Below are 13,192 nucleotides of genomic sequence, written 5' to 3' on the forward strand. Positions count from 1 at the left end.
ATATAATGCATTTCATACTAATTTAGAGCTTTGTGTTATATTTTTCCTATGACTTCCGTAAGATGCACAATGGGCCTGATCACTACAAAAATAAAAAATTTAGCACCAGGTTTCCATTGTGTATTAATTTCAGTCTTTAATTTACAAAAAACCACCTTTAAATGATTTCTATTTCTCTTTAAATTTTATTGCTTTTCTTTGTAATTAACAGCAAAGCGATTCTGTGATGTTAATATCTGACATAATCAGAGTAATTTATTCATCTCATGTTGCTGCAGAATTTGTTATGAAGGCATTCCCATTTCAGAGCAACTCCAGAATAATCAGACAGATGGGATTCAGTTTCTTCCACCTCATATATCAAGAAGTCCTGCTGAATGCCAGAAAGCAGCTGAATATTGTGTTAAAAAGCCACAACTGCAACTGTTAGGAGAGAAAGTAAGAAATAATTTTAATAAATGTGTTCTGTACATGCACAGTGTGACAAATGGAGACTTCTCCCAAGTAGCCACCAGTAAGACAAGAGGGCATGGACTTAAACTCTGTCAGGGGAGGTTTAGGTTGGATATTAGGAAAAAATTCTTTTCAGAGATGGTGATCAGGCATTGGAATGGGCTGTCCAGGGAGGTGGTGGATTCTCTGTCCCTGGAGCTTTTTAAGAAGAGACTGATGTGGCACTCAGTGCCATGGTCTGGTAAGCACAATGGCAGTGGATTAAGGGTTGGACTTGATGATTTCAGAGTTCCTTTCCAACCTGGATAATTCTGTGATTCTGAAATTCAGGGGTGAGGGTGGAAAAAGGTGTTTATTTATTGTGTCATGCAACAAAAGGACAGAAAACTTTGGAAACAGTGTTCTGTTCTTTTCAAATGTTTAACAATATGCAATATAAAAATATATATATGGAGTTTCTCATCGGTGGGACATATTGTACAGCAAACGTGTCAATTCTTAATTTTTTCTCTAATAGTAATAAAATATGCTAAGTATAATAAAGTAATAAAGTATGCTAATAAATAGTAATAAAGTATGTTAAGAGTATAAAATAAAGTAATAAAAGTAATAAAGTTACTAAGTAACTTTAAATAATAAAATATGCTAATATACTAATTAATAACAAACAAAACCACTAGAAGAGCAAACCAAGAAGAGCCCTATACCTGTCAGGACTTCATTGTATTTGATGGTTTTTTTACAAAATCATGTTTAGCAGAAAATGGCATTTGATCACCAAATAGTTCGGATTGAGTACAGATGTTTATAAACTGGGTTTGTGTTAGTTGGTAACTGAATTGTATTGGTTTTGAAGGTTTCCATGTATCCAGAAGCTTTAAAAATGTTTTTCGCTCCAGCCCCACCAAAATTCTCTGCTCCGATTTCTTCTTTAAAAGAAATATTATTTCCTACATATGAGGTAAGTATTTTAATCATATTTTTAGTGTTCCCATCTTTTGCAGAAATCTAGGTCTTTTTTACCGTTATATTTATTAAATGGAGTAGCTCTATTTCATGCTGCTATCTTATTAACACTTATGTGTATTGTAAGCATAGTATATAAGTCAATGAACAGTTTTTTATAGCAACTATTGAAGAGTATTGTTTAATTTTTACAACAATATAGTTTCTGGTACTAACTATTCTTAATTAGAACTTAATTTTACATTATCTTACTTAATATCTTTATGTTGAAAGCTACTTCTGCTTAGTTTTTCTTCTGCCATGTTATGCTGGCAATGATTTCTATTAAAATGAAATAAAGTATTTCTTACATTAAGCAAAATAAGTTTTAGAAGATGGCATTTTTTGAGTTTTGAAATGTTTTGAGTGTAAAATCTCTACTGTGATTGCACTATTGCAAGATTTGATTCATTCATGTAGAAGGGCATGCCTATATTATGCCTGTATTTGTAGTACTCAGCAAATTCATGATGCAAAAGTCCCAGAGAAATTATCTTTTCATGATGAGTGCACACTCCTGTGCAAGAGATAAAGCACAATTATGCATGGATGAATTGGTAGAAGGAATAAACCTAATATAGTCCCCACCTCCTAGCCTTACTGTGACAAATGGAGAGCTGTGCACTTGGTGCTATATGGCCTACTGCGACCTGATATAAGCTAAACTTTGGAGAACCAGATAGCAGTAAGCAGTTTCCTCAGGTCTCTGTCCTTTTTTCACCATGTAATTCTTTATTACATTAAAGAATGTGCTGCATCAGAAGCCTAGGATAAATGGCTTCTGAGTTGCTGGTCTTGGTCATCTTAAATCCTTTAAATATGTTATTTGCTTTATTTATTTATCTGCTATGTTTTCTATAACTGAATAATAGTATTGCACATATTCAAACATGCAAATATATTAATATTTCAGAGCAATGCTTTTGAAGGTGTTCTATTTGAAGACTTTTTCACTGATCATGAAGAGTTAGAAGATGAAGAAGATGATAGTTTCTATGATTATGGACTGGTGAGTAATATGGTAAAATTGCTTAAACGTAATACTTAAGATTACAAATCAATTCATAGTTTGAAGATCTAGTCATAAGTTAAAATATTTCTATATAGTTGACTTTTAGAAATAATTCTGATAGTTTTAATTTTTAGTAGGTAGAAAACGCCAACTCCAACTTTTTGAAACTTGAAACTTCTTAGAAGGAGCCATTGCGTATCTTAAAAATGCTTCTTAATTTGCATTATTATAGCACTAAATGGTGATTTAGTGGCCTGTGATATATATATAAAAGGTTTTGAGTAATATGACATGTCTCAGTTGAGCAGCTTATTGGATATTCCACTGTATTCAGAAATTTAAGAAACTGCATAGGAAGCAGAATAGGGGAAAAGAGATATTTCCAACTGTGTGAATTTTTGATCCACAATTTCTCAAAATTTTGTATTAAAGAATAAGTCAGCAATTCTCTGCAAGTGAAAGCTTAAAGTGTGGCTTTTAAGCTGCAGTGTAGGTCTTTCCAGTTACAGAATCCTGATAATCTCAAACACAGTTGGTCTTGTGGAGGCAATGTAGGAGATGAGAGCCTTAGGCTGCACAGAGAACCTGAAGTACCTAATGCCAATGTTCAGTTCTAGGTGTTTACATACCATCAGCTATTTCAACAGATATATTTGGAACAGATCCAAGAGGTGGAAATGAGTAATGACCCAAATTCTATGGGAACTAAGGTGAAAATACTTCTTTACCAGAAAATTCGAGGTACAGCTGAGTGTTCTGGTAGCTAAACCACAGCTGAAACCTTGGAACTGGTCAGTGATCTTGCTGAGACCTCAGTTGGAGCTGACAAAAACTAATGTGCTGGTTTGAACATTTCTTGGAGGAGCTGGCTAGAAATAATGAGGAGAATCTTATTTAGTATGTCAAAAGGGAAGAATTCTGCTAACAGCTTTGCACATCTATATCCTCTGTCAGCAGTTAAGATGGTTATTTTATGTTTGACTAAAAACTATTTCAAATTTTGTGTCATGTTTGTGTTCAGACACAAATAGTTTAGGGCTGTACATGTATTGATAAACTGATCTGGAATTATCCAGCAGATACGAAGAGTGCTGGAAGTCCTTTGCATGTTGACTGGGCAGTTAGATATAATAATTGAAACTAATAGTCTGCAGTTACTAAAATGCTATATTTTATTCCATATTTAATTGTTAACCTATTTGAAACATCTCTTTTACTTAAAAAGAAAATTGTAACAAGTAGGTGTGTTAACAACAACAATTAAAAGCAGATGAAGCACATACAGATTCTCAGAAGAAAGTAATATTCTCATTGGAAAATACAGTTTTAGTGATGTTATGTGGCCATTTTTTTTGTCTGGGCTTCCCAAGATAGGAATATGTGTGTGTCACTAATGTACTTTTGTGTGGATTGGATATGGTGCTTAAAAAATGTGGTCAGTTTAAAACATGTTAAGTGGAAAGACAGCTCCATTTATGCAGTAATTCATTATGTAATTGACAGTGAGACATATTCAAAGCATGTTCTGAGACTGGAACATCTGCAGCACTTACAGGGAGCATCTCCACTGACTACTTGCTCTTAAGCATTGATGTATTGTAAGCGTATTGAACGTGTCTCATGTTTTAGGACATCTGGTAGCGGAACAGACTTAAGACATCCAAAAATCCAGACAAATGCAGACCTTACTTCACTCTGGCAAAGGTGGAGTTGCTTTTTACTGCTGAAAAATAAGGATTTCTTTGGCCAATAGCTCTGTTGTTGGCAGTCTCTGCTTTTAAAAGTAGAGTGTATCTGAAAGCTCTATTCATATTAGGCTCAGACTTATTCTGATTAATTTTGATTTTTGTTTTATCTATAGGCAAAAAGTTTACTAAGAACAAGATGCCAATCCTTGCCTGATTTTTGTGAGAGGCAGAGCTCAGAGGTATTATTTTATGTTTACTCATATTTATTCCTGAATGGTTGTTTTGTGTAAGAAATTCTTTCAGTGAACTGAATTCATCTTACCACTTTCCTATTAGATGCAAAAGTGACAATCCCAAAAGTCTTTTTCAAGCAGACTGGTTAAGTTAAAGAGAGCATAGCTCTGAAATAAGAACCCCAGTTAACTTTACAGGCCTTTGGATAGAGTTAAGTGTGAACAGTCCTTGCTTTAGCTAACCTGAAATGAGTGGATTAAGACATCCAAGTGAGGAGCTTGTGGTATCAGGTCCTTGCATTTCAGATGTGTTGGTGTTGTCAAAGTTCCAATCTGTCAAGTCCTATGCACTTTTATGGCTATTGAAGTTATGTTGGCTGTTACCCAAAACACAGGAATTATCAATAAACTGCAAATTTTACATTTGCACAATAAACTCTGCAAATTTTACATTTGTGCAAAGGTGATCTTGATTATGCAAGTAATATTTTATTAAAAGAAGAATTTGAGAACTAAGCGTTTATCTGAACTTCTCTGTAGCCCATAAAGACCTTCTTAAAATGTTCTGACTATGTTATTTTTAAGATGGACATGAAGCATGGCAGCTTGTATGCAACAGTTAACATAATTTAAACACCAGATCTGCAGTTTGAATTACTCATTGACTTTTTTTTTTAAATATTGGTTTCATGTTCAAATAAAAGTAGTTTGGTTGAATTCAGCTAGCAATCCTTTAGCAAAACTGCATAGCTCATTAAAAAATTTGTCAAGTTGTTCAAAATTTATGAAATTTGCATTAAAACTATTTGATTTGGTGATAAATGACAGCTAATAATTGATATGTCTAAGTAAGAGCTTTACATTGAGTTTCATTTTTTTAATAAATCAGTATGAAGCTTAGACTTTTATAAAAAAGTGTAACTTTACTAACGAAGATAACACTTGTGACTGGGATTTTTTACAATGTTTTCAAAACTTTAAAAGTTGTAAAGCATTACAAAAATAATCAAGGGCATTTAGTTACTTAAACTGAGTGCTTTAAATTATAATTAAAATAAACTAAAGGCTGATGTGATATCTTTATAATCAATACGTAAATTAAATAATTCTTAGCAGGTGACTGTAACCAGCATTGCCAAAGTGCTTCTTAAGTCTTTTAAATCTGTTGAAAATTATTCAGTTCCTCAATTATTTTAAAATTTATTTTATTGGTTATTAACAAGTGTTTCCCTCTGAAAATTTCAGGCAGTGTACATTAAATGACATTTTGATTTCTTTGACAAAATTGTTATATGCCCAGTATTATCATGAAAGTTAGTGAACTGGAATTAACAAAAAGACTCAGAAGCAATGAATTTGTTACTGTAAATAGTACTTGCTTAATAATTAATAACAAACATCAGAGGAAAACTGTTATTCTTTTGGTTTTGATTTTGTCAGGCAATTCAGGGAGGGTGGTACAAAGCATGAGGGTGCATAATTCAGGTATTAACTGTGTTTCCATGTAATACAATTGTACTTTGAAACATTATACACAGTCCTCCTGTCTTTTCTTCTGAATTGATTAATGTATCTGAATTAAACTTTTTCTGAATGCCACCATCAAAAACATACATTTTTTATTTTAATATTTGACTTTTCTACAAGGTCTGGGGGTATTTAATTCAAATTTCTGTAGTACTTTTTAGAGAAGATTGATTTTAATTGTTTATTGAGCTTCAAATAATTTCAGATCTCTTTACTTTAACAAAGATGGGCAGATATTTTTTCCCCATTAATTACTATATATTTTTAATAGTTTAGTCCCCAGGTTGCTATTTCTGTTCTTTACAATTATAAAATAAAATCAATTCCATCAAAGCTAAAGAAATGTGATATATAAATCTTACTTCAAATGAACACCTAAATAAACTAAGTTTCTTTCTTTTAACAGGCGGTATCGATTAAAAGATCGGCCTCAGCTCTGGAATTGACTACTTTCAAACATAAAACTAAATTAAATATTTCAGCTGATTTCAAGACCAGTATGAAAGAGTTGCAGGTGATGAAGCAACGGATGGCTGAGGCAGAGATCAGGAAGAGCTCCCCTACCAAGCATCTATTGAATCAGATCTGTGATGATCCTCAGTCAATGCAGACAGACATACCAGTAGAAAAAATGCCCACTTTGATGGGACAAGAGGATAATGAGAATGACATTGTTCTCGTGGAGCAAACTCAAAAGCCTGGGATTAAATGCACTGTTTTCCAAAGAAGAAAGACAACAAAGAAATCAAAGAAAAGAATAAACCCTAGAAAATTAGAAGCAGTGATGAAGACATTAAGTCAACCTCCAAAGATTCTTAAAAGGTTTTCTTTAATTAATGTGTATTGCCTTTTTAAAGAATGTTTCTGAATTTGTAATTGTATTATCTTATTACAGGTTTTATTTTTTTCAATATTAAGTGTTGATCTGAAATTAGGTAATAAAAGTTTAGTTATTTAGGAATAACATATATTGTTTAATGCAAAAAAGGTACATAATGCTCAGATATCTTTTGGACATTAAATATGCACTGCCACTTCAAATGGAAATCTAATTGCTTCATGCAACAACAGAGTAAGTTTTATCTAAGCATAAACACATGATTGAATGTTCAAACTTCTTTCCTCTGAAAGACAAGGGGGAAATTCCAAGTACTTAGGAAACTAAAATGCTAGGCTTGACTAACCATGAACTTCATAGATTGCATCAAACCATTATCTTGCCTTTTACCTTCTGTCCTCATTCATCAATCTAAGTATTGTTCTAGTGAATGTTTATTATATATATACTTCAAATATCGGGTACATTAGAAAATATTTAATATTAAAAAAAAAAAAAAAAAGATAAGAAATAAATGTTCTAGCAGGTTTTTTGGTATTTCTTAAATACTGACTTATTTCTTAAATACTAACTCTTAAATGTGACCTACAAAATGCCCTGGTAAATTCAATTACTTTTTTTCACTTCTGAGTCATGTTCCTGTTGCTTTTATTCTCATGGCCTGTTACTGATATCATTGGGATCTATCACTGTTAGATTCATCTATCTAGCATTTATCATCATTTAACCAGGATGGTAATTGCTTGGAAATATTGTCCTTTCTTAGTTTCAGCATTGTTGTAAATATGTTAGAAGCTTTTGTAGGAAATAAGCCTGCAACTCTAAGTGCTGAATGCCCTGAGAACATAAATAATTTGGAACAATTCTGTATACTTGTGGCTTTCATAATGTTTTTTGATAAATGTCTGATAAGTTAAAAAATTATCACTAGCAAGAGAGCTAACATTTGGGTTTTGAATAATTGTTGGGTAGGAGGTTGCAATTTGATATTATTAATGTATCTGTGAACCGTTCATTAATTTTAATGTATTTTTCCTCAGGTCTGTGTCTCTGGGAAGACTTCCTATTCATGATAAATTCAGTATCAAGGTATCTTCAGCAATCAAACAATACCAAAGCCCCAGCATCCCTTGTTTGCTAGATTTTGCCAGGTTTGCAAAAGTGAGGGGTGGAATTCCAAAAGGAACTTCTGCTCGTGTGTGGGTCAGTGGAATATGGAACTGCTGGCTTGAAGAAACTTTACCTTATAAATCTGCTTCTGAGGATAAGGATGCTGAATTACTAACAGGAACTGAGACGGTGCAAGAACCAAATCTACAAATAGAATTGCTTGACTCTATACAGCCTGTTCTTCCTGAAGATGCAAGAGTTAGTATTGAAGATTTAGAAAAAGAAGTAAGACAACTGACTGAGCTAATAGAGGAGCATCCTTCAGCTTTTCACTACTGCAGGCGTGGAGCAATACAAAGAAAGTTAGGCAAGTTAAAGTCAGCTATGGATGACTTGGAAAAAGTAAGTTTAATGCCATGTTTTACTTCCATCAAGTTTCTGTCCAAGACCCTGCACAGCTAGAAAGACAAAGCAGAAAAAAAAACCCATTACTGTAAAAAACAGAATTCAAAAGGAAGTTTCTGAAGTCTATGATTTAAACACTGGTGCTGTAAAAGCTTTCAAAGGCTTTATTTAAGCAATTGCATAGCTCTGTATGGTTCTGTTGTACTTTTGGTATGGTATTTTTATTGTCATTAAACATTTATACAGGTAGGAATAACCATGCTGAAACCCCAAAGTACTTGATTCTATGTATAAAGTCATACAGCAAAATATGTCCTCCTTTCCTTAGCCTTGTCTCTTAACACAGCATCTGGAGTTTGGAGAAGCTTTGGGGTTCATGATCCTCGTACTGGAGATCTTGATAATGCAAAATTGAACCAGATCTCCTGTGCTGAAGAGCAGAATACCATAGATCTGCCAGTGTCCCTGAAAACAGTTTTAACAATAGGAACCTTTAAGTAATGTAAATAGAATTTCTTTTGATAAAATGCAAAGCTCAGGTGGTTATAATATATGAAAATGTTTAGAGGAACAAAACAAAGAAGTACACTACAGCTTTGCTTCGTGTTGGTTTCTGCATTCCTTTCAGCTAATAGTCTCAAGCCACTGTAAACTTTAAGGAGACTCTCAGTGTGTCCTACACTGAGATACACCCTCCAGATTTGGCTCTGCTTCTACAGTTTGTCTTCCCCAAATACCTACTGAATTAGGGAGAGGTTTCCTTATATAATACCATTTTTGATGCTTCTCTTGGGGATAAATCTATATTTTTTTTAATGTGTCATGGGTACCTATTTTATACATCTTCAGTCTGTACATACTGCCTTCCAAACTTTGTTAAGTATCTCATCAGAAATTGATCATACTCATAGAAACTCAATGATTAGCTCATGTTTTTCTTTTTTTTTTCACTCCAGACTTCAGTAACAGACTGTGAAGGATCTAAAAGCTAAAATTTCCACACTCTGCAAAGTGGTTGATTTATCAATGGGTTGATACCAGTTGTCAAAATTGCTTTTAATTGGTACTGCATATTTTAGTGAAAACATAATTTTTACTTTTCTCTTTAAGATATATGAACATCATATCATAGTTTATATAAAACAAAATTTGAGAATTACTGTGACAGCAGAACAGTCTTAGATTTGTATCCACCTCCATATTTATTTCCACATGACTGATAGGTATGTGTTACACATGTAATGAATACATGTAAAATACCTTGTTTGATTCATAATATCTGTCAAGTGATTTTTGTAAAGGGAATGTTAAGCACTTCCTATAGGAATCATAACAATATGATTTTGAAAGCTGACTACTTTTTTGCAAGGACATGTTAATATTTCTCACTTTCAAATAGAAGAGCAATGAAGAAGATTGTTTCTCAGTAGCTTCCCTGGGGTTCTTCAAGAATTAATCCCGACTTCTAGAAAGGGTTCAGATAACTATTTTAAAGAAATAATAAAGAATGGTAATATCCCAGCTGATTAATATTTTGTGTTCCATATTCTAGTAGCCTGGACTCTGATTCTGCGTATGCGTAAGTACACGATGCTTTTAAATAAGTGACATTAGCCTAATTTTTCATATTTTTAGGTTAAAGTTTGTCAATCTAGGAATTTTCTTTAAAAAATATATAATCATCACAGTGCAAAAACTTTCTTATTTCCTGTGTACTATTGTTAGCACATTTAAGAAGTTCCTTCTGCAGTATAAACAAATTATTTACTTATTTTGCTTATAGGCTATAAGCTTAGAACCACAACTACTTAATGCTTACTGGCATAGACATTTGATTTACCTATTTCAAGAGAGAATTTCTGATGCTCTAGATGACCTGAATTTTATAGTTAAATGGAGCAAAAACAAAGTAGGTAAGTATCTATTGAAGTGTAACTAAACAATAACACATAGTAACAGTAATAGCAGTAATAAACAGAAACAAACAGTAACAGGAGCAGACAGAGCAGGGCTGATAAAAGACCTGTGCTGGGGACACTGTGCTATTGTGCTTCAGTCAGCCCTATTCTGACATACCCTTAAAATTGGGAAAGGGGAGCTTAAAAGGGAAGGGTACTACTTGGTTGACAGAAGAGGCACTGGAGTTCAGGGAAAGGGATCCGTTCCCCTGTGCCTGGTTGTGCTGCTCTGCCTCCAATACTGTGTCCAGTTTTGGAACACCTGGTATGAGAGAGACCAACTGGAGAGCATCCATGGGAAATCCATTAGTGTGGTCAGAGGTCTGGAGTGTAAGTTGTGTAAGAAAAGGCTCAGGGAGCCAATTTGTCTGGAGAAGGTAAAGCTAAGAGGGAAATATGTTCTGAGCTACAAAATGGGTAGAAACAGAGAAGACAGGGTCAGGATAAAGACTTTGGCTGGATGGTTGCACTCAGCAGTGTAGAGTAGTGGTCAGTGGCTTGATGTCCAGTGAAGACCACCGGCGACTGGAGTTCATCAAGGGTCGATGCTGGGGCCAGTGATGTTTTGTTGAAGACATGGACAGTAGAATTGAGTGCACGTTCCGCAAGTTTCCTGATAACTCCAAGCTGTGTGGTGTGGTTAACGTTCTGGTTGGAAGGGATGCCATCCCGAGGAACCTTGACAGGTTTGAGAGGTTGGCTGATGCAAACCTCATGAAGTTCAACAAGGCCAAGTGCAAGGGCTTGCCCATGGGTCAGGGCAATGCCAAATAGAAATGCAGGCTGGGTGGAGAATGGTTTGAGAGCAGCCCTAAGGAGAAGGACTTGGGAGTGTTGGTTGATGAGAAGCTCAGCACGAGGTAGCGATATGCTCTTGCAGCCCAGAAAGCCCATTGTATCCTGGGCTGTGTCAAAAGAAGTGTAGCCAACAAGTCAAGGGAAGTGATTCTGCCTCTCTACTCTGCTCTCATGAGACCCCACCTGGAGTACTGATTGCAGTTCTGGAATTCCTGACACAAGGTTGTGGAACTCTTGGAGCGAGTCCAGAGGACGCTGTGAAGATGATCAGAGGTCTGGGGCAGCTTTCCTATGGTGACAGACTGAGACAGTTGGTGTTGTTCACCCTGGAGAAGAGAGGCATTATAGCAACTTTCCAGTACCTGAAGGGGGGCCTAAAGGAAAGGTGGACTTTATACAAGGGCATGTAGGGATAGGAGAAGAGGTAATGGCTTGAAGCTGGAAGAGGGTAGATTTAGATAAGGCATCTTTCTTAGTGTAAGAGGAGTGAGACACTAGAAAGGGTTGCCCAGGGAAGTTGTGGCTTCCTCACCCCTGGAAATGTTCAAGGTCAGGCTGGATGGGGCTTTGAGTAACCTTGTCAAGTGGGAGGTATCCCTACCCTTTCAGGGGGGCTGGAACTAGGTGATTTTGAAGGTCCCTTCCAACCCGAACTATTCTATGATTCTATATGACTCTGCCGAGAGATGCACAGCAACACAGGAGGCAATGGTCACAAGCTGTGACAAAGGAAATTTCAATTGGCCATGGACTTGGAAGACACTGCCCCCTCACCCTGTGCCATCTCCCCTCCCCCCTGACTTCTTCCTCTACCCCAATTTTTCTTATTGCTGAGCATGATGTTATATGACATGGAATATCCCTTTTACATCCTTAAGCCAGCTGTCCTAGCTGTGTCCCCTCCCAGCTACTTGCTCAACCCCAGAATTGTGGGGGGAAGCCTTGACAGTGTGCAAACATTGTTAAGCAAGAGCTGAAACATTGTTTAATCAACACTGTTTTAGGCATAAACCTGAATAACAGCATCATATGGGCTGTTATAAAGAAAGTTAACTCCATCCTGACCAGACCCAGTTCCATGGGATAGATATTGTGAGGACCGATTTGAACAAAATCTCTTTATTTTTGTTTGTGATCAGCAGATCTACACTAAATGGCTTGATGGGCAATTTCTGCAGAGCTCTACAGTGAGCGAAGATTTTTAGTACCTGTGACTCTGGCAGGAGCTCTCAGTTTAGAGCTGTGTGGGCTCCACACAACTATGTCTCAAAAATGTTGAGTTCTTTTGCTTGGATTAATGCAGGACTTCCTGACCCTTTGTACCATTTACTGTCCTATTTCTACTGCTTGTGCTAATTATCCTGTAAGAAGGAGATGACTTACTGTTTTAGACTACTAAATAGTGGCTTTTCTGTATTGGGTGATTGTTTCAGATACTTACCTGTCGTTGGCTGAAATTTACAGAAAACAGGGTAAAAATAGATTGGCAATCATCAATTATAGCTCTGCAATACAATGCAGCCCTACTGATGATGACATTTATTTTAAGAGAGCCGAGTTGTATTTTGAGGAAAATGAATTGTTATTGGCCATGAAGGATTATACCAAGGTAAGTTCACCTTTTTGTATTGTTACAATGATATAGTAACTTTTGTAGCTTTAATAAAAGTAAACTGTATTTCAATATATCTGCTAAGTAGCTTGAAGAACAGATAACCTTTCAAATAAATCACATTTGAAAAAAATTAGTGCCATGGAAATAAGTGATTTCTGTTACTTCTGCCAGCTAATTAAATAAATTTTTGAATGTCTACAATTTTTCAGCCTCTAATAAGCTTGCTTTACTACTTTTAAAGTGTCACTTTAGAGTTAATGGAAATTAATATAGACATTAAAGAAGTAGGGAATACAAAATAAAATCTGAGAATAAAATATTTTTTTGATGCTTCCTTAAGACTTTTTAATCATTTGAAATAATAAGAATGTAGAATAACATAATGTAATTTATTTTGCACTGTAGTGTTTTCACTATAACCCAAAAAGAACAGATGCGCTTATGAAACATGGAATACATTTATTTAACTATTCAGCTCTGACTACAGCTATTCAGGAATTTACAGCTGTGATCAAGGAAGACCCCAACAATGCTCAGGCGAGGTAGAATA

The 13,192-nt window shown here is 35.2% G+C and overlaps 1 protein-coding gene across 1 annotated transcript in view; it reads left to right on the forward strand.

Annotated features, from left to right (window-relative positions):
* TTC6 (tetratricopeptide repeat domain 6) overlaps window positions 1-13,192 on the forward strand; it is a 54,889-nt gene that overhangs the window by 21,578 nt on the left and 20,119 nt on the right. Inside the window, exons 3-11 of the mRNA XM_030452483.1 lie at window positions 279-438; window positions 1,310-1,414; window positions 2,372-2,467; window positions 4,332-4,397; window positions 6,325-6,740; window positions 7,797-8,268; window positions 10,055-10,184; window positions 12,461-12,636; window positions 13,048-13,184. Of these exons, the coding sequence (XP_030308343.1) occupies window positions 279-438; window positions 1,310-1,414; window positions 2,372-2,467; window positions 4,332-4,397; window positions 6,325-6,740; window positions 7,797-8,268; window positions 10,055-10,184; window positions 12,461-12,636; window positions 13,048-13,184 (1,758 nt within the window). The remainder of the gene's footprint in view (window positions 1-278; window positions 439-1,309; window positions 1,415-2,371; window positions 2,468-4,331; window positions 4,398-6,324; window positions 6,741-7,796; window positions 8,269-10,054; window positions 10,185-12,460; window positions 12,637-13,047; window positions 13,185-13,192) is intronic.

Source organism: Calypte anna, chromosome 5A (assembly GCF_003957555.1).
Source record: "Calypte anna isolate BGI_N300 chromosome 5A, bCalAnn1_v1.p, whole genome shotgun sequence".
Lineage (NCBI taxonomy): Eukaryota > Metazoa > Chordata > Aves > Apodiformes > Trochilidae > Calypte > Calypte anna.